The sequence below is a fragment of the Mesoplodon mirus genome (assembly GCF_964341445.2).
Source record: "Mesoplodon mirus genome assembly, chromosome: 20".
Classification (NCBI taxonomy): domain Eukaryota; kingdom Metazoa; phylum Chordata; class Mammalia; order Artiodactyla; family Ziphiidae; genus Mesoplodon; species Mesoplodon mirus.
Window position 1 is genome coordinate 28,334,591 of NC_138996.1, and position 24,976 is coordinate 28,359,566.

General features: G+C 42.8%; 2 protein-coding genes and 1 long non-coding RNA gene across 11 annotated transcripts in view; 1 reads left to right on the top strand and 2 right to left on the bottom strand.

The window, feature by feature from the left end:
- The window catches only part of PRIMPOL (primase and DNA directed polymerase), a 59,589-nt gene extending 56,817 nt beyond the window's left edge, over window positions 1–2,772 (bottom strand). For 5 of the 8 annotated variants that reach the window (XM_082608476.1, XM_082608478.1, XM_082608482.1 and 2 more), the window contains exon 1: window positions 2,440–2,771. The gene's annotated coding sequence lies outside the window, so the exon portion shown is untranslated. Of the gene's footprint in view, window positions 1–2,439 lie in introns of all 8 variants that reach the window. The other 3 variants (XM_082608481.1, XM_082608480.1, XM_082608479.1) reach the window with 2 other exon arrangements.
- Window positions 2,773–2,985: 213 nt separating this feature from the next.
- CASP3 (caspase 3) lies at window positions 2,986–24,745 on the top strand. Of its 2 annotated transcripts, XM_082608487.1 has the most exons (8): window positions 3,010–3,075; window positions 6,135–6,198; window positions 13,284–13,351; window positions 15,343–15,467; window positions 19,383–19,511; window positions 19,842–20,017; window positions 20,356–20,476; window positions 22,127–24,745. In XM_082608487.1, exons 3-8 carry the CDS (start codon window positions 13,299–13,301, stop codon window positions 22,348–22,350), a joined length of 828 nt encoding a protein of 275 aa, XP_082464613.1. In that variant the 5' UTR covers window positions 3,010–3,075; window positions 6,135–6,198; window positions 13,284–13,298; the 3' UTR covers window positions 22,351–24,745. The 2 variants fall into 2 exon arrangements, with proteins under 2 accessions (XP_082464612.1, XP_082464613.1); XM_082608486.1 differs by lacking the exon at window positions 6,135–6,198 and having other exon boundaries at window positions 2,986–3,075.
- Window positions 24,269–24,976, bottom strand: part of LOC309795763 — a 46,905-nt gene continuing 46,197 nt past the window's right edge. Inside the window, exon 4 of the long non-coding RNA XR_014292355.1 lies at window positions 24,269–24,360. This is a non-coding gene — a long non-coding RNA (uncharacterized lncRNA). The remainder of the gene's footprint in view (window positions 24,361–24,976) is intronic.

The following is a 24,976-nucleotide window of genomic DNA, read 5'->3' on the forward strand; positions in this document are numbered from 1 at the left end:
CAGTTCTAATATTTAGTGATGTTCTGGTATTTGGCAATGTTTTCTTAATATAATTCCCTTTATGGTCTCTTTTTTTTTTTTTTTTTTTTTTTGCGGTACGCAGGCCTCTCACTGTTGTGGCCTCTCCCGTTGTGGAGCACAGGCTCCGGACGCGCAGGCTCAGCGGCCATGGCTCACGAGCCCAGCCGCCCCGCGGCATGTGGGATCTTCCCGGACCGGGACACGAACCCGTGTCCCCTGCATCGGCAGGTGGACTCTCAACCACTGTGCCACCAGGGAAGCCCACCTTCATGGCCTCTTGTAATACATTTATACTATTTCTCCCACTGCTCAAGTATTCACAATGAAGTATGTGATTAAACTTCATTTACAGCAATAATAGTTTACTTCCCAGATGAATAACACCTTACAAAATTATTAAATATACTAATTGACTTTTTCTTTTTTTCCTACTTCAGTCACCTTGCCTGTCTATGCTCGAACAGAGTAACTCATATTTAAATTTCCCAGAAGTCTCCTATAAGGAAGAAAACATCCAGTGGTACACTGTTTTATCCAGTTCCACCCTTCTACCATCCCCACAGGATCTCCCATCCAAAGAGCCTAATTCTGCCAGACTAATCACCCTTAAGACCATTTTCAACAGCCAAGACATGGAAGCAACGTAAATGTCCATCGACAGAGGAATGGATGAAGACATGTGGTACACATATACAGTGGAATATTACTCAGCCATAAAAAAGAACAAAATAATGCCATTTGCAGCAACATGGCTGGACCTAGAGATTATCATACTACCTAAAGGCAGAGAAAGACATATCATATGATATCACTCATATGTGGAATCTAATTTCTTTTAAAAATGATACAAATGAACTTATTTACGAAACAGAAACAGACTTCCAGATATTGAAAACAAACTCATGGTTACCAAAGAGGAAACGGGGGGCAGGGGGGGGTTGTAAATAAGGAGCTTGGGATGAACACACACACACTACTATCTGCGAGACGGATAACCAACAAGGGCCTACCGTACAGCACAGGGACCCCTACTCAATACTCTGCGATAACCTATATGAGAATCTGAAAACGAATGAATATATGCGTAACTGAATCACTGCTCTACACCTGAAACGAGCTCATTAACACTGTAAACCAACTATACGCCGATAAATTTTAAAAAGACCATGTTCATAGTTTTTCCTAGGGACACTCATTAATGATTCAGAGCATCACTTAAGGCACGCTAAAGCTTACCTCAAGAAGTCCAAACTCTCCAGAATCTGGCCCTCAACCACTTACCCATTCGACTTCTTCTTGTTCAGCCTGCTCACCAAGTGAATGATGATGACCATTGCCTGCACCTGGCCCACTCCAAGAGCCCTCCCGCATGTTTCCCTCCCCTGGAATGCCCCGCTCACCCTTCCAGAAGTCTTCCCCTCCCAGGCCCAGATCAGGTTCAGGTGTCTCTGAGACACCTCTGTAGAAAGAAAACTTCCCACATTGCTTCTAGCCAGCTACTTTACTATAATTAAAGTTTCTCCAAACTAATAAGTGTAATTTACACAAAAACCAGAAAACCGCTGCTGCTGCCGCTGCTTTAACTAGAGCATAATTTTGGTAAGAAAGTTTAGCACAGGAAGGGGTTTGAGCATCACTACGGGGTAATAGGACTAGTTAAAAAAAAACTAGTACACTAGTGCCTGCCTTACAAATAACTGCATGCCAACCACCGTGCAGGTTGGGAGTGGGTCCTATTCTTCAGTTTTACTGCAGCAGAAAAAGGACTGCCAAACACTGGTCCTCTCTCAACGTGGCAGGGATAAAGGCCTAGGTTTTACTCCTAGGATCTGAGTTTAACTCGTGTAGCCCTTAACAAGAGCAAACTACTTAGCCTTTTTAATTAAGCCCGGGTGGAAACTGGAATTACTACCTGCAGGGGTTGCTGAAAGAAAAAGAAAATGCATTGCCACAACGTGAGAACACACATAAGCACTCAGGGAGCGGCAGCCACACTCAGAACGATGTGTATCTGTGAACAAACCAGCGCCCTCACTTATACCCAAGTAAACAAAAGTGCTGGAAGTGGGCGAGTTCTTCACCTGGGGCCCCTGACTTGTCAGAATGTCCTGAACCTCTTGAAATTTGATGGAGAATTTCGTGCTCAATTGGGTTGGTACATTCTTTTGCGAAAATGACTCAGAGTCTGAAAAGGGTTCGTGACCCAAGACAGGAGGAGGCCCAGCAGGGCGGTTAAAGCTTTTGGTTTCGGGACAGGGAATTCGGGGTGACGTAAGGGAAGGCCTCCGGTCGCCCGAGGGGAAGCGGGGACTACCGGCAGGCCGCGACCCGCTCACCGTCCTCCCGCAGGGCCCGCCCGTGACTCCCTTCTCCCTGCCCCCGGGGCCCGGCGAGGCCTTCGGGTTTCCCTCCGTTTACCTCCAGAGACGCTCCCTGTGGGCGGGAAGCCGTGGGTCCTCTGCAGCTGGCAGGACACGCGACCCACCCTCTGTGGCGGGACCGAGTCTTCAAACCTGGCGCGGGGGCGGGGCTGGGGCGGGAAGTGGGGAGAGCGCGGGCCCGAGAGACGACAGCGTTCTGGGGCAGGACGGGGACTGAAAGGGAGCGGAGGCCGGGAAGGGCCTAGAATGGCCCGGAAGCGTGCCTGGAAGCCAGAAGCTCCCGGGACCCGTGAGTGAGGTGTGTTCTCGGGCTGTGTTCTCGTGCTGAGCGGCGTTCTCAGGCGGGGCGGGACCCGTGAAGGGGCGGTGTTCTCGGGCGGAGCGGTGTTCTCGGGCAGGACAGGGCCTGTGAGGGGGCGGCGTTCTCGGGCGGAGCGGTGTTCTCGGGCGGGGCGGGGCCTGTGAGGGGGCGGTGTTCTCGGGCGGAGGGAGCCGGGGCCGAAGGACGTGTCGGCGCGGCGCGGAGCTCGCGGAACTGAGGGGCGGGACCGGGGTGGGGCCAGAGGGGGGCGGGGCTGCTCGGGCTCCTACCTCTGAGCGCGGCTGCGGCGGAAGCAGAGCAGGAACCGAGCCCAGCAGAGCGAGTTGGTGCCTGTGGCGTGGGGGCTGAGAGGTGAGATATGCCCTCGACGCTTCTCGCTTTGGCGCCATAGGCCCTGGGCTGGTTCCTTCCACTCTCCCAAGCTCAGCGCCTGCCCCGGGGGCCTGCACCGGCCTGCAGCTGCCCCGGGGAGACGGAGGAGACGTGCCTGGTCCGGGCGGCGGATCCTTTGTTTTGGCGCGACCACGGGGGCGAGGACGAGCCCTGAAGCCCGCAGATCGAGAGACCCGGCCCGGGGACGGGAGGCTGGGCTGCGAAGCGGAGATCCAGCTGGAGATGCCGAGCCTGGGGGACGGGAGGCCGGACCGAGGATCGAGAGGCTGGGCCGGGGGTGGTGGGAGATCCGCGTGGGATGTGGAGGGCGGATAGCGGGAGGCTGGGGAGCGGAGACCCAGCCGGAGACGCCGAGCCCGGGGGACAGGTGGCCGGGCCGAGAATGGGGGGTGTCGGGAGACCCGGGTCGGGTCGCTGAAGCCTGGTAGCAGGAGGCTTGACACGGGTCGCTGAACCTGGGGAGGAGAGGCGCGGGAGGCCCAGGCGGAGGCGCTGAGGCCGGGGGGTAGGAGGTCGGACCCGGGAGCGGGAGGCAGCGGGGATCGAAGGCTGAAATTTTAATCGGGAAGGTGGTGAGGAGGCTGGGCGTGGAGAAAAGATGACCTGAGGGCAGGAGGCGGGCTGGTGCTGTCCTAAGGGCTCTGGCCCTCAGGGCTTATCCTCCCATTGCTGGTGAGGATTTGGTCTCTGCTGCCTTCTTTGTCTAGGTATTATCAGGTTGACGGGTGACTCCGCTTTCCAAAGAGGTAGTTTCAAGTATTAAACTCCTATTCACTTTCTGACCTGAAGGCCTCCATGCATCCTTCTAGCTCCTGCGGGTGACTGTGTATCCATGGCCCAAATCCCTTAGGCTTTGAAATCCCCTCAGCCCATGCTGAATAAGAGTGCCTTAGTCACTCTTGTTTTCAGTGGGTGTGCTCTCAAGCCTTACTTCCCAAGGCAGCTGCCTCTTTCCCAGTTCTCAATAAGTGGCTCCCAAGCCAAGAAACTGGGAACCAACCTTATCAGCTTCCTCTCCCGGCTCCTCCAGTTAGCCGCCAAGCCTCCCGGCCCTCCTAAATATCCACTGGATCTGGCCCCTTCTCTCCATCTCAGATTTAAGCCACCCTAAGCTCTCACCTGGCTACAGGAGGCCCCTCTGGCCCCTCTCCAGTCCATTCTTTATAGCACAGGCTGAGGGATCTTTACAGAATAAAAATCCAGAAAGCTGTTCCTTTGGTCATAGGATAACCTAGTCCCTTAACACCGTTAACAAAGCCAAGCATAGGTTGGCTCCTTGGTCCCCTTCCCCTGCCTAATCTTTCATATGGCACCGTTTCACTTTCTGCAGAGCCATGCTGATCTTAACACTAACTGTTCTCTGCCTGGAACAGTCTTGCATTCTCTCTCTCTTCCCATCACCACACACTTGCTTGAGGAACTCCTATTTATGTTTCTGTTCTCATTAAACATTTCAAGGTTAAGTCTAGCTATTATGTGTTCCTTTGGCATCCGTCTCATCCTAAGAGGAAAGTGTCATAGCCTTTGCAGTTGCTTATTTTTACACTCTCCCCTATTAGCTCCTAAGCAAATTCCACAAGGAACTGTGTTTTTCTTGTTATCTTGTTCCGTATTGTCTTTCCCCATATTTGGGGCCTGGCACAAATGAATGCCAATACTACGGTATTATGCTTTTTAATAATTATGCCCTATGTAGAAAAAAAATCCTATTTTAAGGTTGCTTAGCAAATTATAATTAAATGATGCGGACTAGAAAGGAATGGTAGAGTTGAAATGCAGAGTTGCTGTAACAATGTGTTTATGCAGGTTCGTATTAGGAGGTGCTCAGCAAGCTGCATAGACCAGCCTGTGTCAAAATGCGCTCAGCCACTTTGAATGTATGGTAGTTACGTGATCTCTAAGAATGAAATACAAAGCTTAAATCATCCCTATCCCAACCTGATGGTTTTGCTTTGCTCTTTTGCAATGAAGGCTTTTGAAAGTTAGAATGTGTTTTAATGAATGAAGGAATGAACAGTTTATTGGAGTGTAGCAATAAAACCTGTTCCCAGTAAGAAAGAAGTGAAACATTGTATCCAATTACATCAGATTTGCTTTTGCTATCCTGAAAAAAAAAAGTCTTACCTCCTGCGATTTTAAGAGACTGACATCTGATAGAGGCAATTACAATGCTTCTTTTCTGTTTTGCTTTCAAATCCAATTTAACACCATCTCCTATTGGTTCATCCCCCTTCTGATGCTGGAAAGCAGTCTTCAGTTTCATGAATGGCGTTAGGTCAGTTCTGGTGCCTGGTATCAGATAGTTCTTTAGTCTCTGCCTGGAAGATGGGAAGCGCTGGTGTTGGATCTAAAAAAAGATGTGGAATCCTTAGACTGTTAGATACTGTCGTGTACACATTTAACAAATACAAATGTAATGGGATAGTTATGCTGTCGTAGGACCCGAGGCCACATCCCAAGGGCAACACTTCCTATTTCATCCATCAATTAGGCAGGAGTAATATACATACCTCACAGGGTTATTATAGGGATAAAATGAGATAATGTCTGTGACAGTGCCTTGTAAATCTCTAAGTAATGTTAATTCTCTCCCTATTTTGATCTTCAAGTTGCTTACAGAGTTTCTGCATTAGGGTAGAGTAAAATAAAGTTATCTGTTTTGTCCTGAACACTGGCACCTGTCTTGTTGAGCCACTTTTGAATACAGTGAGCTCTGGTGCGAGTCACACATAGGGGTTGGATCTTGGTCTCCACTACTTCAAACAGTCAGGGTTTACAACTCTGCACACGGTTGGTGTTCAGTCAATTGTTATGGTACAAGTGACCAATAAATAAATACTACTGACCCTGGCTTTTCGCAGTTCAGACCTTCTCTGGCAGGTGGTTGTAAAACTGAATCCCTTCTACAGAGGAGTGATTCTCAGTGGGAGGGAGGAGGCCTTACAGGTTATCTATAATTTTTATAAAGGGCATCCAAGATCCTTCATTCTACATTTATTTCCTAACACAATGTTTAGGTCTGCAAGGACTTTCCCATTTCTCCTGCCCCTCCAGAGATACCATCTTAGGACAAGACTTCAGGTGAGGGAAACAGGCCCCTTGCACTTAGTAAGCATTGTGTCCTTTCTGGCTTGTGGCTTTTGAATGGTGGGGAAGCCCTCCTGTCTGTGTCTTCCTGGTGGTGCGGTCCTTGCCAGAGAAAAAGAAAGAATGGTTTTGTTGGTGTGACACAACTGAGCTTATGTAAGTTTCTCCTGTATTTAATTTTACTTGCCATGTGTGAGATTCCTCCTTTATTACAAAATAAATATTAAAAGTCTGACTTTTACCAGGCCCAATGACAATATCCGGTTTGGTGACTCTTCCCAAAGAAATGCAGGGACCAGATGGGAAACGATTTCAATAAAACCTCTAGTACGTCACAGCAGAAATCTCCTCTTATCCAAACTGTTGTGTAAAAAGTATTTTCTTCTTTCTGTTTCACTTACCAAATCTGGAAACATGACTGCTTTTGAGACTTTGTCCACTCTAATTGGTAATAAATAGAATCCCGATGTTTTTCAAGTTCTTTGGCCAAAGGATGGGCCACCCTCCTTGTCTGTAGGTTCTTAACCAGATCTGGAGGGCCACTTCTCCTACACCATTGTACATAAAGGACTTGAGCATCTGCAGATTTTGGTATCCCTGGAAGGAGGAGGAAGGGGGTGTGTCCTAGAGCCAATCTTCTATGGATACTGAGAGAGGACTGACTAATCTCCCCACAAGTCATGGTGAAAAGGCTTCACCTCTCCTTTAGAGGCAAATAGAGACATAGAAAAAAGTGTCTGAATGACATCCTAAATGCTTAATAGAGTAATCTTACTTTTAGAAGTAAGTTACCCAGGGGCACCCAAAACACCATAAACATCATTCCTGGTTTCTTCGTGCGTTGGAATGAGTGCACTTTATCCTATTTCACTGTCCTTGCAGTCAGTTTCTATCATGTTTATGTATGCTTCCTCTCTCATCTTAGTGTTTCTAGGTTGTGGATTTTTGTTTCCTTGCTTGAAATTATTGATAGCATTACCCCTCCTTTGTAGAACTAAGCCATGTAGAAGTGTGGGAAGCTGACAGATCTGAGTTTGAATCCAGGCTCTGCCACTTAAAAGTTACTTAACTGCTTTCAGCCTCAGTCAACTGAACTATAAAATGGAAATCTCATTATGCCTCAAAGCATCGTTGGAAGGACTAACTAGAAATATGTAAATAATGAACACATGCATAGATAAATGTACCTTTTAGCTCAGAGTCTAGCCCCTATTAGCCAACAGTAAGAGGACCTGTTATTACACAACACTCAAATCACATATTGTGTTATGATTCTTTGGGCTTTTCTTTGGCTACCTGTTTTGGTAAATTTTTACTTATAATTTTTTTGAAGATACTCGTATTTGTGGAGATGATTCAGAAGTAAGTGATGTTGGTTCTTATGTCTCATCTTGAGATTTAAAACTCGTTTGGTAGGGCAAAGGCCAGGTTTTAGACCTTACTGCAGTTTCCTCATAGGACAGGCACCAAGAAAAACCCACTGATGGGTGACAGGTTAACTAAGTAGGAATAACTTAAACTGGTTATCCTAACGTAATATCTCATTTTGAAATCTCTACCATAGGCACAACTTTCAAGCCATTTAAAAAAAAAATAAATTTATGTATTTATTTATTTGTGGCCGCATTGGGTCTTTGTTGCTGCGTACAGGCTTTCCCTAGTTGCGGCGAGTGGGGCTACTCTTCATTGCGGTACGCGGGCTTCTCACTGCGGTGGCTTCTCTTGTTGTGGAGCACAGGCTCTAGGTGTGCGGGCTTCAGTAGTTGTGGCTCGTGGGCTTAGTTGCCCCGCGGCATGTGGGATCTTCCCAGACCAGGGCTCGAACCTCTCTCTGTCCCTTGCATTGGCAGGCAGACTTAACCACTGCACCACCAGGGAAGTCCTCAAGCCTTTTTTTTTTTTTTTAAACATCTTTATTGGAGTATAATTGCTTTACGATGGTGTGTTAGTTTCTGCTTTATAAGAAAGTGAATCAGTTATACATATATATATATGTTCCCATATCTCTTCCCTCTTGCGTCTCCCTCCCTCCCTCAAGCCATTTTTAATAACAGGTTGTTGGTTATTTTTCCTAAAATGTTGATACTTTGTAACTTCATATAGAAATTTCAGTTTTAGAAATCAATTTTTATTTCTCTCTTTGAACTCTGTAGATAATTTATTCTGCTTAACTTCATTGTGGCATTATGCAACGGTCCCTTTAGTTGGCTAACCACAATAAAAAATTGGGAAATCATTGCAACTTTTCACTTTAGGAAAACACAGCCTGAAAGCCTTATGTATTTTAGAGTGACAGTAAATTTCTACTGACAACATTTTTTAACTTTTGAAAAATTTGGCTGTCGTAGCTTCAGTGGCAAGTATTAAAGGGATCTAGGAACTCAGAGACCTGATCCTAAGACCCAGGTTCCAGGTTGCCATCTAATGCCAATTGATCTACTTAGAACTTCTCTGGGACCCAATATATGTTTAGAAATTTATTATCATCAGCATCCTGAACTGATGGAAAGAATTACATACTCAGTACACTAAGAAGCAATTAGTGTTCAGTCCACTGCTGTGCTACAATATATTTGTTATTTTTATTATTTTTTTTTACTTTCTAAATAGCTTTATTGAGACATAATTCACATACTATACAGTTTATCAATTTAAACTATAGAATTCAGTGGGTTTTAGTATATTCACAGAGTAATGTATCCATCACCACAGTCAATTTTAGAACATTTTTATCACCCCAAAAGAAACCTCATAACCATCAGCAGTCATCCCCAATTTCTATCCAAACCCATAAACTTAGGCAACCACTAATTTATTTTCTGTTTATGGATTTATTCAAAATTTCATTCTCTTTTCTGGCTGAGTAGTAATTCATCATATATATATATACACACACACACACACAATATATATATTTTTTAAGCCCTATTGTATATTTTCCTATTTGTGTTTTGTCAAATGAAAGTGTTCTAAGACCTTAAACTCTCGTCATCATATAGGGCATTTTTTTCCCTTGGGGGACAGTTTTTTTTATCCTCTGAGATGAGATCACCGTGTCCAGAATAACTTATATTCAGCCAGGCATTAGCTAATGGAGGTGAGGTAATGCTGAGTTAACTCTTAAGTAAGTTCTGCAGGAACCAAAGCTCTGCGCCCAAGCGTGTGGATTTGGTGCTTTCATGTGGGAAAAGCAGATGGTGACAAGCAGAAAGCAAATGTGCGCAAGTCTGATGCAGTGAGGATTTTATTTATCATTATATAAATTTTCAGTAGTATATGAAGGTCAGCTGACAGGACTGGGTGAAACAGAGACTCCACTCTTGAAGGGCACACACAAAGTAGTGTGCGCATCGGGACCCAGGGGAAGGAGGAGTGACCCCATTAGAAACTGAGCCAGACCTACCTGCTAGTGGTGGAGGGTCTCCTGCAGAGGCGGGGTGGGGGCGTGGGTGGCGGCGGCTGTGTCTCACTGTGAGGACAAGGACACTGGCAGCAGACAACCTTTTCTTTCAACTAAAGTCAAATATGTTTGGCTTTCAAACTATTGTCTGTCTTGGAATTTAAATCTCTCTTTTGAAACCCAAAATTGAGCAATGACTTTTTTGTTCTAGTCATTATCTGCCTTCTCGCTGATTTCCGGTGTTTCTAGTTTTTAAATTACACACAGTAGGCTCAGAAGAACTCATAATTACTTCTTTTTCTGTTTGTTTTAATATTTTTGTTGAGTTTGGTGTCTCTTTCATGGTGCCAGTTTTTCTTGAATAGTCAGTGATTTCTTGGTTATTCCCTTTTTCTGTCTGCCTCTGTTGCTTGTGATGGGACACTGGGATGGCTGGACTTATCTTCGGAGTTGTGCCAAATCAGTTGGGTTTGGCAAACAAGTTGGGTGCCAAACTCCAGTTTGTGTTATTTGCTAATGTGGGTACTCTGTTTACCAGGTTTCAATGTACACTTTTATTCCTTAAAACCTGCGGGGAAATACTCTGACTACTCACTATTCAGCCAACCATAAGAAAAGAAAGGGACAATCCCTCAACTGCTCCAAAGGCAGCTCACCAAGAGATGACCCTAAAATTCTCCTTCCTTCCACTTCTACCCACTTCTGTTCCACTTCTAATGTTCTCTCAGCTCAATTTCCCAAAATCATTCCCATCACCTCAGGAATCTTTCTCTGATATTTCCTACTTTCTGTCTCAGCAATTCCTCAAGATTTCTGTTCCAGGATCCTTGTTGATTGCATATCAGCAGGGTAAAGAAAGTGAAATAGGGCTTCCCTGGTGGTGCAGTGGTTGGGAGTCCGCCTGCCAATGCAGGGGACACGGGTTCATGCCCCGGTCCGGGAAGATCCCACATGCCATGGAGCGGCTGGCCCCGTGAGCCATGGCCGCTGAGACTGCGCGTCCGGATCCTGGGCTCCACAACGGGAGAGGCCACAACAGTGAGAGGCCTGTGCACTGCAAAAAAAAAAAAAAAAAAAAAAAAAAGAAAGAAAGTGAAATAGGATGAGGGAAGACATCTGGGAGAGGTGACCTTTCAATAGAGACCTGAGCAAAATAAGTCATATTATCTTATATAATATTATATAACATAATATATCAGTGAGACTAGTATTCCAGGTAGTGGGAATAGCAAGTGTGAAGACCCTGAGAGAAAATTATTTTTAAACCGTTCAAAGAATCCAGTGGGACCAGCATATAGCATGCTTGTTGCTTACTGGTGGAATTGAGAGAGGAAAAACCATCACTATGTCATGGTGTTATGAGAGTAACAAATACACACACATAAAAAGCAATCCAGAACTTCCCTGGTGGCACAGTGGTTAAGAACCCGCCTGCCAGTGCAAGGGACATGGATTCGAGCCCTGGTCCAGGAAGATCCCACATGTCACGGAGCAACTAGGCCCGTGCTCCACAACTACTGAAATCCAAGGGCCTAGAGCCCGTGCTCCGCAAGAAGAGAAGCCACCGCAATGGGAAGCCCATGCACTGCAATGAAGAGTAGTCCCTGCTCACTGCAACTAGAGAAAGCCCGTGCACAGCAACGAAGACCCAGTGCAGCCAAAAATTAATTAATTAAAAAAAAAAATCCAAAACAGGATAAAATGAAAATACAAGAAGGGTTCTAATTACGTGCTAAGTAAATATATAGGTGGAAGAGATTAATTCTGGCATGGTGGATCAGGTACGATTCTGTGAAAGACTTTAAAGGAAGGGGTTTATTTCTTGTTTATGTAAAAGTGTGAGTTTGTTGACCCTGCCACATGACTTCATAAAGCCGTCATCATTGGTTTAAAAAAAAAAACAAAGGGAACAAAATATGTCATAGTATTTGTTCCTGAGAAATCCTTATCAGATAGAAACTGTTTTAAATACTAGTCTTAAAAAATTCAGATTTCTGGGGCTTCCCTGGTGGCGCAGTGGTTGAGAATCTGCCTGCTAATGCAGGGGACGCGGGTTCGAGCCCTGGTCTGGGAGGATCCCGCATGCCGCGGAGCAACGAGGCCCGTGAGCCACAACTACTGAGCCTGCGCATCCGGAGCCTGTGTTACTCAATGAGAGGCTGCGATAGTGAGAGGCCCACGCACCGCGATGAAGAGTGGCCCCTGCTTGCCACAACTGGAGATAGCCCCCGCACAGAAACGAAGACCCAACAGCAAAAATAAATAAATTAATTAAAAAAAAATTCAGATTTCTGGGCTTCCCTGGTGGCGCAGTGGTTGAGAGTCTGCCTGCCGATGCAGGGGACACGGGTTCGTGCCCCAGTCCGGGAAGATCCCACATGCCGCGGAGTGGCTGGGCCCGTAAGCCATGGCCACTGAGCCTGCGCGTCCGGAGCCTGTGCTCTGCAACGGGAGAGGCCACAACAGTGAGAGGCCCGCATACTGAAAAAAAAAAAAATGATAGATTTTATGTATATTTTATCATAATTTTAAAAATTTAAATTTAAAAAGGGGGAGGGAGCCTAGGACTTTCTGTAAAGCCTTTTGTGGTTGAGTGAGTCCTGTTGATGGGGTGTGTATTCTTTTAAGATTTCTGATTTTAGCGTGGGAGTTAGGTTAAAAGTTCTATTTTGATTGGAATTTTTGAGATAGGCAGGACTTCTAGAGGCTGGAGGAAAATGTCTTGTCCTTGTTTTTCTGTACTCTTTACTTAGGGAGGCAGCTTGCCATAGACGTACCTTTGCTTTGGGGAAGCTAGAGAAGACGTGGTAGAACTCCAGACAGGTAGTAAGGACCTGGCTTCTTAGGAGGCAGTGGAGGAGAGTGGGGAGAAGAGGGCCTCCATCACGGAGCTTTGCGTCTGTGGACAAAGTCACGTAATCACTAGGAGCTGGGTTTCCTGACTTTTCAGGTTGTTGGGGAAATAAAAGATAAGATGCCTAGCACAGTACCCGCTGTATAATAAATGCTCCGTAAGTGAGAGATGCTTTGATTAGAAGGACTCACTCGCTGTGGGCGGTAAACAGAATTGTCTGACAGAAGAATGAAAGCAGGAACTTTAGTTTTTACTTCCAGGTTTCCTAAAGCCGGTCCACCACCTTAAATGAGAAAGTGGGATTTTCACGTCTAGTTTAAGAGTAAAGGTTATGTGGAGGTTTGGAACTTCCTGGTGCTGAATCTCTTGGGAATCTAAGCATTGTAGAATAGTGTTATGTGAGGTAGACCGTTTTTTGTTTTTGTTTTAACTGTGTTGAGTTGGAAGGCAGAGTTCTTACCAATGACCAGATCTGTCGTAATAGAAACAAGTTGCAGTGTGTATCTTGATCTGGTGGGGTATCCAAATGTAAAAATATTATCAGGCTGCACACTTCCTGTCTGTGCACTGTGTACTTCATAGCTCAATTAAAAACGAAAGAGACAGAGAAATGGGTGACCTTACACATACCTTTACAAAGGATTGTTCTCAGGTTTGACTCACAGAAGCCTTGAACAGTAGAGGTGAAGCTGGGAGAGTGATGGTACTGCTAATATGAAAATATCCATATACTGTGTTTATTTAGAGAAATAATCATTGGAATAATTAATGCAGTGATCTTATAATGACTGATTTTGATTAACATCTGTTTTCTTTATATTCTAGTTAATAAAAGTATCCATGGAGAACAATGAAAATTCAGTGGATTCGAAATCCATTAAAACTTCACAGACGTGAGTATTTAAATGGAATCTCATACAAGCAGAGAAAGATGGGTGTATGTAATACAGCAAACTTTGAGGAAGCAGAAAGAATATGGGCTTTCAAGCCAGAGAGGCCCAGGTGACTTCCTACCTCGTGTGACATTTGCATGGCTATACATTATCCTCTCTGAATCTCCTCCTTAAAATAAAACTTTCACGGAACTGCGGGGAGGTTGGAGGGTGCCTGATGTGTAGTCAGAAACCCTACCCTAGTAGCAGAAGGATGACCCAGGAGAAGCAGATGCACCCTCCAAACCTCTGTGCAGGATGAGAGGTTTTGTGTTTGGGGGAGTTTTTTGGCCTCCTGTTTTCTTTTTTTCTGTTTTTTTTTTTTTGTTTTGCGTTACGCGGGCCTCTTACTGTTGTGGCCTCTCCCGTTGTGGAGCACAGGCTCCAGATGCGCAGGTTCAGCGGCCACGGCTCACGGGCCCAGCCGCTCCGCGGCATGTGGGTTCTTCCCGGACCGGGGCACGAACCCGTGTCCCCTGCATCGGCAGGCAGACTCTCAACCACTGCGCCACCAGGGAAGCCCCTGGCCTCCTGTTTATTTGTGAGTTTTAAGGCTAAAATAAAATGCCAGTTCTCAGTCTGGGGAAGAATTGCCTGGTTATAGATTATCTTTTACTCTTTGTCTCAGTCTTCCTTTTTGGAATATTCTGCTCATTAATGCTTCCAATAACCAGCAAATGGAGAAAGGGAAAAGATAGAGCTCAAACACTCTTAATTCATGTCTGTTATTATCCATTTGGGATCTCTTGTGGTACATTTAATTCTAAAAGTTTATTTCTGGGGTCCAGTATTATTATTCTGGACCACCCAGGGAATTATAAACTAATTTTAGTACTAAACAATACTGTTACAGCAGAGCTATTAACAGGTTACCGATAAAGATTTTTGCAGTATTTGTTAAGCAAAGGAATTTGCCTAGAAATTAACCTTTTGAAAGGCAGTCTCATTTTAGAGGTTTCTTGCCTTTTTTTAAACCCTTTTAAACTGATTTACACATTTTCCTACCTTTTCCTATCATACAGAACATAATTTACTAATTTAAAAGACAGTAATTTACTATCCTTTTCCAACAATATTTTTAGAATTGCATATAACGTGAAATACCCCCAGGTTGAGTGTGTGGTACATGGACGTTAGGTATCAGTGTTTGGCTATTGTTTCCTGATTCCTGGTCCAGCTCAAGGGTCAGGTTTGCAGACTGTTTTGGTCAAGTTTTATTGAAGCATAGCCACACCCATTCGTTTACATATTGTCCTGGGCGACTTCCACCAGTTGGATGGAGTGGGCTGCAGCAGAGTCTGTACAGGCAGCCAGCCAGCCTAAAATACTTAATATTTGGCGCTTTGAGAAAAAGTTTATTGACCCTGGTCTAGATAACAGAGGTTTTTGAATAAGTGACCTTTAGACAAGTATTTTCAATTATTTACAACAGTGATTCTATGTAGCAATAAATTATTAGTTTGTTCAGCGCACAGGGTTTAAGGAACAATTTAGGAATTGTGATAAATATTGTGTTTTGAGTCATAGTTGCCTTTTTTGATTTCCCTATCATTTCAGGGTAATTTTTATGATTTCACTCTTACCTTAAAGGATAAAATATTTTAGAAAGTTTAAAAAAATTTAAGTATAAAATGAATTTGATGAAATTTTAATAAAATTTAGAGGAAAGCAAAATATAGAGATTAAAAGTCTGAACTCTGAAGTTCAACAGATGCTTTCAGCCTTGGGTCTGACACTGTATCTGCATAACCATCAGCCTCATAGTGGTCACTTCCTCATTTGTGAAATGGGTTTTTTGTGAAATTTTAGTGAGGGAAAGCCTGTTGCACACAACCTGGCATATTATATTCAACAAATGTTAACTGTTCCTATGTGTTAGAGAAGTTGTGTCAATGTGAACAGCAGCATTGGTCATTTCTCTCTTTGTAAACTGTTGTTTGATTTCCAAACAGAAAGACCTTACATGGAAGCAAATCAATGGACTCTGGAATATCCTTGGACTATAGTTACAAAATGGATTATCCTGAAATGGGTTTATGTATAATAATTAATAATAAGAACTTTCATGAAAGTACTGGTATGTATCATAAGATAGTTTTTAATCCTTTACAAATATTTGTACCATTTATATTTGGTGTAGTATAAAAAACAGAATTGATGTTATTAGTTAGTAAACTAACGACACAGAATAGCCATGAAGTAGAGATAGAGCAGGACCCTATGGGTCCTACAATTCAGCATGAACTCTTAATCTTCTACCCATCATCAAAATCTCTCCCTCTTCTATCTGTATGTTTATCTCTTCTGCCCTGACTTCTGTGTAACCCTTGCTTCTTTATCTTCCTGCTCCCTCTTTCATGTTAATGGAAGGATCTCAACAAATAGTAAGTAGAAGTATTTTTCCATTCCAGGAACTGTGCAAGGCACCTCACAGAAATTGTCTTATTTAATTCTTAGAGCAACCCTGAAAACTAACCACGATTAGGTGCCGAAAGGTTAAAAATCCTTGCACAGAGTCCCACGGATGATTTAGTAGCAGAACTGGGACTCAGCATTGGTGCTCTGAATCCACTTTCTGTGCCACTTCACCTGTGCCTTCATTCATTCTGTTGACTTTCTCTTCCTCCCCTGAAAAGCAGACTCCCCACCCTTAAAGAGACCTTTCTTTTACCCTGATGCCTCTTAAGCTTTGATCTGATTTTTGTCTCCTTCCCTAAATCTTAAAAACACGTACTTTAAACTTGCCATCTTCACTTCCTTCCATCCCTTTGATCCTGTTTTCTCTGTTTCTACCTCAACCGCTCTGTAGAAGTTGCTGTTAGGTTCACCATAGCCTGATCACCAGATCCCATTCTCAGTCTCTATACTATGTATGGCTTGAATTGAATAATACTTTCAGAGGTTTTTTTTAAGAGAATGTAAAAAATAAAATCCCTCACGATCCTAAAAAGCTATTTAACATCTTACTGTATTACTTGATATTTTTTCCTTGACAGTATCTTTCAAAGCTTAATTTTATCCATAATAGTAAGCAATATTGTATTTTGCTTGTTCCATTTAATGTAATATAAGCATTTTTTGTGTTGCTGTATAATTTTCATATCTGTTATTTTAATGATTATATAATATCCCATTCCCTAAATATAGTGTTCACTTGACTTGCATAATTTACCATATGAATGAACACTTTGGCTGTTTCTTCATTTTTCATTTTTAAATTGGTGCTGTGATAATTCTTTGAATTTGCATATTAATCGTATTAGAATTAATTTTCGTTAAAGAAACTAGAATCTGCTGATTCAGTTTAGGAGGCTATCTACCAGAGTGCTGGTGAAAAGGGAAAGAAGCCAGATTACACTGGAAAGATAAGCCAGATTTGATGTTAGATTCATAATAAGGAGTGAGGAAAAAGTAGTTGAAAATGAGTGTCTCAACCGGAATGGCACCATTTGTATTGCTTTCGGCTCTAAGTTGAGATACCACCTTCAACCATTAGGTATTCTGCCTCACGTTGCTAGTTATAATGCCCTCGTCCCATAGAATTTTCCATTGTTGAACTTACTGGATGTTTTTTTTCCTTCCAGTTTTATTGAGATATAATTTCACAGAGCACTTATAAGTTTAAGGTGTACAGCTTAATGATTCGATTCCATAGATCATGAAATGATTATCACAATAAGTTTAGTGAACGTCCATCAACTCCAATAGATACAACATTAAAAAACTAGAAAAAAGCTTTTTTCCTTGTGATGAGAACTCTTAGGATTTCCTCTCTTAAACTTTCATATGTAACATACAACAGTGTTAACTATGTTTATCACATTGTATGTTGTATCTCTAGTACATCCCGAGTACTTACTTATCTTTTTTTTTTTTTTTTTTTTTTTTTTGCGGTACGTGGGCCTCTCACTGTTGTGGCTTCTCTCGTTGCGGAGCACAGGCTCTGGACGTGCAGGCTCAGCAGCCACGGCTCACGGGCCCAGCCACTCCGTGGCACGTGGGATCTTCCCGGACCGGGGCACGAACCCACGTCCCCTGCATCGGCAGGCAGACTCTCAACCACTGCGCCACCAGGGAAGCCCACTTACTTATCTTTAAAGGGGGAGGGGGAAAATTGTTCTACTCTCCCCCAAAAAATACTTAGGCCTGTAGTCTGGCTTTAGCCTTAGAGTGAGCCCCTTTTCTGCTTTGAAATTTGAAGGCCAGGTTTTACAACCGCCTCTGACAGCCTGGTATTTTTTGTTCAACTACTAAGTGGCTCACAAACCAGGACCAGAATTCAGTCACCTTGTCACACAGCTGCATGGTGTCCTCAGCCTTTCCAATGTCAAAACCTTGATGAGCTTACTTTAATTTTATAAAAATAATATATGGCCATAATATACATTTCAGAAATTACAGATTAGCAAAAGAAAAATTGAAATCACTCCTAATCACACTACTCAGATAATCAACAATAATTTGGAGCTAGAAACACCTAGTCTTTTTTCTATGCATATGTGTTAAGTTTACTCAATGTGTGCCCTCCCCCGGCAGCACTTTAGCATTTTTAAATCTGAATTCACTGTTCAGTCAATCCGTACGTGTATGTGGAAGGCTTGTAAAGGCATGAGGAAAGCCCAGGACTCCTGGGTACAGTCCACACACCAGCTTCAGTACTTTGTCCGAGTTCCTGGACTCCTCTGTGCTCCCACATCTGTGCAAATGAAGCCAGCCATGATAACGGTCTCATGGTGGTTAGAAGGCTTAATGGAAACCACACAGAGCAGAATGCCTGATGAACAGTGCTAAAGTGGCTAGTGGTTTGTGGGGTTTTTCCTGAAAAGGTGTTATGAAAGTACTAATGTATCTTAGAATTGTTGGGAACTTGAAATCAAAGAAATAGTTCCTCTGAGTTTGTGAGGTGTGTATTGATACATATGTGTGTGTGGTGGTATGTGCGTGTTTGTGTATGTACAATATGTATGTGGGTGTGTGTGTTTTTATATACATATATATATACTTATAATTTTTTCTTTAAAGTAGGATCCTATTCTTTTTATATATATATATATATATTTTTTTTTTTTTTTTTTTTTTTTGCGGTACGCGGACCTCTCATTGTTGTGGCCTCTCCCGTTGCGAAGCACAGGCTCCAGACGCGCAGGCTCAGCGGCCATGGCTCACGGGCCCAGCCGCTCCGCGGCATGTGGGATCTTCCCAGACCGGGGCACGAACCCGTGTCCCCTGCATCGGCAGGCGGACTCTCAACCACTGTGCCACCAGGGAAGCCCCCTATTCTTTTTTAAGTGACCATCTTCCCATGGCAAAATTTTGTCTACAAAATTTCAGTGGCAATATAGTATCCCATTATATAAATGACTTTTAATTTATTTAACCAAACCTCTCTTGTTAGGCATTTTTGTTTTTCACTATCTAAGCAGCTGTGAAAGACGTCTTTGTGACTGTAACACTATAACAGCTTATGTTATGAAATGTCTTATATGCTAAGAAATGAAAGAGACTTTGTGTCACCACGATCAGAATATTGAATTTTCTTAGCATTTGCAAGGAAGAGTTTACTGTAGATTGTGTGAATCACTGAATAGTTCATTTCAAAGCAGTTTATGGGTCTTTTTTAAATTTATTTTTATATATTTTTTATTTTTGGCTGCGCTGGGTCTTCGTTGCTGCACACGAGCTTACTCTAGTTGTGGTGCGCAGGCTTCTCATTGCGGTGGCTTCTCATGTTGAGGAGCACGGGCTTTAGGCATGCGGACTTCAGTAGTTGCAGCATGTGGGCTCAGTAGTTGTGGCTCGCGGGCTCTAGAACGCAGGCTCAGTAGTTGTGGTGCACAGACTTAGTTGCTCCGTGGCATGTGGGATCTTCCCGGACCAGGGCTCGAACCCATATCCCCTGCATTGGTAGGCGGATTCTTAACCACTGCGCCACCAGGTTAAGTCAAAAATTTTTTTTTTTTAATGCAACTAAAAGTAACTTTTTCTGTTCAAGGGATGGCATGTCGGTCTGGTACAGACGTAGATGCAGCAAACCTCTGGGAAACCTTCACGAACTTGAAATATGAAGTTAGGAATAAAAATGATCTTACATGTGAAGAAATTTTGGAATTAATGTACAGTGGTAAGAAATAATGAAAAGAATGACCTTCGTCGTCCAATTTATGTTACAATCTAGCTGTAATTATACACATATAAAAGTAAAGCATGAGAACTGTGGAACTAAACTGTACACGATCCTACTCTATATATTGTATGTAAGTAAAACAAGTTATTCATACCAACTCACTAGAGTGCTTTGAGGTGTGTGGCTCTGCCCCAAGTTGGGTTTACACGATCTCTTAGTTCTGTTCTCAGGTTTCTTCATCTTATTCCCATACAGTGCGTATGAAATGGTTGAATAAAATTGCATTGGTTTTCTGTTTGTTTTTCTTGTTTGTAAATGTTTTCCCAGTTTCTAAAGAAGATCATAGCAAAAGGAGCAGTTTTATTTGTGTGCTTCTAAGCCATGGCGAGGAAGGAAAAATTTTTGGAACAAATGGACCTGTTGATCTGAAAAAATTAACAGGTTTCTTCAGAGGGGATTGTTGTATAAGTCTGACTGGAAAACCTAAACTTTTCATTATTCAGGTAATATATAACTGAGCAACTTGGTTATTGAGGATTCATTAGGGATTAATTTACTTAATTGTGGATTATCAAAAAAATTTATTTTTTTCCCTGAAGCTACTGAACTATTGTTAGTTTTTTGTTTATTTAAACTACCACTTAGGAGATAGAGAATAAATTTTAATTTTAGACTTCTAGCAAAAGGATTCTGTATAATTAACATCAATTTTTACAGAGCCTTTGCATTTCTTAGAAATAACAGTTGTACATGTACACACATATTTTTTAAAATAAATGTTTAGTTTCTTTTTCTTTTTTTTTTTAACTTTTTAAATAAATGTTTATTTTCTAACCTCTAGGCTTGCCGAGGCACAGAACTGGACTGTGGTATCGAGACAGACAGTGGTGTTGAGGATGACATGGCCTGTCAGAAAATACCGGTTGAGGCGGACTTCTTGTATGCATATTCTACAGCACCTGGTAAGAAACTTACTAATACTGAATGTTATATGTAGATTTTAAACAATGAAGAGTGTGTTCCAAAGGCTGTCATGATTTTGATATCCATAAAAAGCCAACTTGGGGCTTCCCTGGTGGCGCAGTGGTTGGGAGTCCGCCTGCCAATGCAGGGGACACGGGTTCAAGCCCTGGTCCGGGAAGATCCCACATGCCGCGGAGCAACTAGGCCCGTGCGCGACAACTGCTGAGCCTGCGCTCTAGAGCCCGCGAGCCATAACTACTGAGCCCACGTGCCACAACTATTGAAGCCCGCATGCCTAGAGCCTGTGCGCTGCGGCAGGAGAGGCCACCAAAGTGAGAAGCCTGCACACCGCAGCGAAGAGTGGCCCCTGCTCACTGCAACTAGAGAAAGCCTGCACGTAGCAACGAAGACCCAACTCAGCCAAAATAAATATATTTAAAAAAAAAAAAAGCCAACTTGTCTGTATTAACCACAGACAAGTTTCAAAAAGTTGTCTTTAGCAAAGTTGGGCTAGAAAATATGCATCTATAAGAAAGCATACTTACATAGTGTCATTCATGAACTTGATACCACATGGAAACTGTATTAAAACATAGGACAAGTCAGAGCTTTGCCCACTTCCTGGAATAGGAGAGAACTGTGTTTTCTAGGAATCCTTTGGAAGATAGGAAATTGAAAGGATAAGCCTGAATAGCATATGCGCAGGTAGAAATGGAATGAGGGAAAACAAAGTTAAAAAGGATTTATGAATAGGTTATCAACCTCCATTTTTTTGTGGTTGTATTATACGTGTCATCATATAAATAAATATTTATTGATCATACAGTTGTTTACTTATATAACTAAAGGTGTCACAAAGTTTGGAAATATAGGGCAAATGTATTTTTAAACAGTATTACGTTTTTAAATATAGTCAATGTGATTTCTTTTAACCTCCAGGCATCTTTCCAGATAAAGTACTTTCAAATTAAAAGCAATGGATCCAGGGAATTCCCCGGTGGTCCAGTGGTTAGGACTCAGTGCTTTCACTGCCACGGGCCCGGGTTCTATCCCTGGTCGGGGAACTAAGGTCCCACAAGCCGCGCAGCACAGCTGAAAAAAAGGAATGGATCCAATAGTTAATCTGGGAAAAGAACAATAAATACACTATTTCCCCTTTTGGGACTTTTGAATATACTATAATGTGTTCATTATACTCTATTCAGATGCCCTGTAGACAAATTTAGGACACTGAAATGTGTGTGCATATGTAAAGGTTATTTCTTGGGTAAGCCAATAATCTGATTGCAACACGATGCTACTTATAATGATCCTTTTTATTTCTTTGCTTTTGCATCTTCTGCGCATTACCCTGTTCTTGCCTATTGGAAGGGAAGCCCAGGAAGTAAAATTCTCAGTAACTCAGTGGTGAAGTTAGTCCACAACTGTTTTCCTTGTCAAAGCAGAGGTATACATAAAGCACCCATTTGGTTTTTGTTTTGTTTTCCCCTGGAATCAAAGGTGTCATTTATTTATTTATTTATTTATTTTTATGGCTAATAATACCTATGGATGTTTATGCTTGTTTTTACCTTCATGATTATGTCGTAATTTATTACATCAGCTAACATTGGATATCCATGATATTTTGGTTACATTTTGCCTTGTAGGTTACTATTCCTGGCGAAATTCAAAGGACGGATCCTGGTTCATCCAGTCACTTTGTGCAATGATGAAACAGTATGCTCACAAGCTTGAGCTTATGCACATCCTCACTCGGGTTAACCGAAAGGTAGCAATAGAATTCGAGTCCTTTTCCACTGATTCTACTTTTCATGCAAAGAAACAGATTCCTTGTATTGTGTCTATGCTCACAAAAGAACTGTATTTTTAATCACTGAAGAAATGGATGATTTTTTTTTAATCTGTATGCCAAGTGAGGAAGTGGTGTGACTGATAAACTATATTTTCCTCTCTCATTTAAATCTAATCTAATCCCCCAGGTAATACATGGAAACATGCCACTTTCATAGCAATAAAACTACTGTGAAGCTACCTCAAACACAATCAGGTAGTTGAAATTGAACTTAATGAAGAATAAATAAAAATGGATAATGGTACAGTCATTATGAGAGGAAATGACTGTAAATTAACAGCTCTCATAATTAGCAAGTTTTAGTGATTATGCTATGCTACAGATTTTCAAGGAATTATGGAAGAATTTAACATTGCTGTAATGTGTTTCAGTGATATTGACAGTGCTCTTGTTTCAGAGAACATGTTCTGGTTTTTGTCAAACTATAGACATGACGATGTGGAATACTGTATCCTCGAGCTTGGTGGTCCATGTGCATGGTCAAATGCTTGAAGACCTTGATCTTAGAATTAGCATTTGGAGACAAGACAATGGTATTTTTACATCACTCATCTGAGCACACGGTGTTGTGATGTCTGTCCCGAGCATGTCTTGTTGTTTAAAAAAAAAAAGAAAAAATCATGTTTAGTATTGAAAAAGGAACTAAATGTTTTGCTTGAGAATATGCAAGAAAACTAAGTTGACTCTCAGGTTAAATGCAACATTAATAGAGGGAGACAGTTAGGACTATAAGGTGCTGAAATGCAACTCTTCCGACCGGCTGCTGGGCCTCGCATTCCCACAGAATACCTGAAGGGCTCTTGTGCAAAACCTCAAACTTTGATCACACTGACAGCAGCAGGAATTGAAGAAATTCTATAGGAACATACTAAAATACAACTTACAGAATCACAGTGAGGTGTGAGGGAGAAACAGTAAATCAGTCAGCTGGGCACTCGTAATTAGAAGATGGCTTGAGCCTGAACAGGGACACAGCGCAGCCTATGGGACGGAAGCAGAGCCATAGGCTAGGGCTTCAGGAAAAGGAATGCTGGCTAGTTTCTTCATAGGTACTGGTGTATGTGGAGGATGCACCCAAGGCAAGAAGCTCCAAGAAAGTGAAACAAATCAAACCTCTGAAATGGAAATTTTCAAAAGACGGTGAGAGTCATAATAAAAATGGTGGCACTTTTTTTTTTTTTTCAGTTTTTTCAATGACAGCTTTTAACTGGATGTTAAATTCTTATCTGCCTTTCTGCAGATAGCACATTATATAAAATACAGCTAGCACCATTACCACTGTACCGGATACACTGAATAACAATTCACTTCTCACTTTACACCGAGGGGGAGGCCTGTCAGAAATCAAGTATGTAAGTTAGTGCTTAAGTGTATGAATATGAATATGATTTACAAGACGCTCGGAGTGTTGTTGGGGGAAAATCCTGAGGTCTCTCATTCCGCTTCACCGATAACAAGTGCTCAGCGACCTTGACAGACTGCACGCAGACATGGGTGTGGCCACGTGTGCACTTGGCCACCAAGCTTTGGGAGCTGAAGTACTCCCGAAGGGCAAATCCTGCACTCCTTCTGAAATGTCCCTTTCTGCCACCCATGAATGTCAGCCCATAAAAGCAATTTCATTAGCATTTCCTCATTTTCCAATATAAGCAGTGAGTGTGGCCTAATAATGTGGGTCCTCAACCATCCTTTACCAAGGATGGGGAAAATCATAGCACTCTTTGTAGTAAAATTTTTGAGCATGTTAAGTTGTATTTTGTTGACATTTATAATCAAAGGAGAATGATACTGTTATGATCATATACGGTTCTCTGAAATGAAAGGACCGTGGCATGCAGGATGTTAGCAGTTATTCAGTCTTCCCTCCTTTGGTGCCCAGGGAAACTGAAGGCCAGAGAGGAGAAGCAGCACGGCCCCGAGCCGGGGAGAGCAGGCTAGGAGCCTCCTAGCTCAGGGGATGTTGAGCTGTCCCTGCATCGCTGTATCCCGCTGGTTTTCAGTCTGACATTTCCTGTGAGCCTTCTTTTGCTAAAAGAAAGGAACTCATGTTTATAAATGAAAGCTATTTGTTTTGGCTATGTCTGTAACTTTTTCTAAGTCAGTGAAATATCTTAAAGTGTGTTCCTGTGTGACAGTTTTTTTTTTTTTTTTCGCGGTACGTGGGCCTCTCACTGCTGTGGCCTCTCCCGTTGCGGAGCACAGGCTCCGGACACGCAGGCTCAGCTGCCATGGCTCACGGGCCCAGCCGCTCCGCAGCATGTGGGATCCTCCGGACTGGGGCACAAACCCGTGTCCCCTGCATCAGCAGGCGGACTCTCAACCACTGCGCCACCAGGGAAGCCCCTGTGTGACAATTTTATAAAAAATTTGTTATTATGAATTTTTATTTCCAAATATGAATTTTAACTTAAAATTACCATCACATTCGAGTTTTTGTTGTTGTTTCTGACGTGCTACTCACTGAAATTAAAATATTTTTAACCAAGTGCTTGATTTGGAAGGGCCAGAGAAGATGCAACAGGACGCTTTAATCAAATACTTTGAGATGGTGGCAAATTACCGAATAGGATAAGCTGCCTTCCTTTTCTCCCAGGTCCCTCCCAGAAGGCCATTTCTAAAGTTACCATGATGCCAGGAAGGATAC

Coding starts and splice junctions, on each gene's coding strand:
- CASP3 (XM_082608486.1), top strand. CDS start 13,299: ATGGAGAACAATGAAAATTCAGTGGATTCGAAATCCATTAAAACTTCA. Junction 19,512..19,841: donor TTTGGAATTAATGTACAGTG/GTAAGAAATAAT, acceptor ATGTTTTCCCAG/TTTCTAAAGAAGATCATAGC. Junction 20,477..22,126: donor TGCATATTCTACAGCACCTG/GTAAGAAACTTA, acceptor TTTGCCTTGTAG/GTTACTATTCCTGGCGAAAT.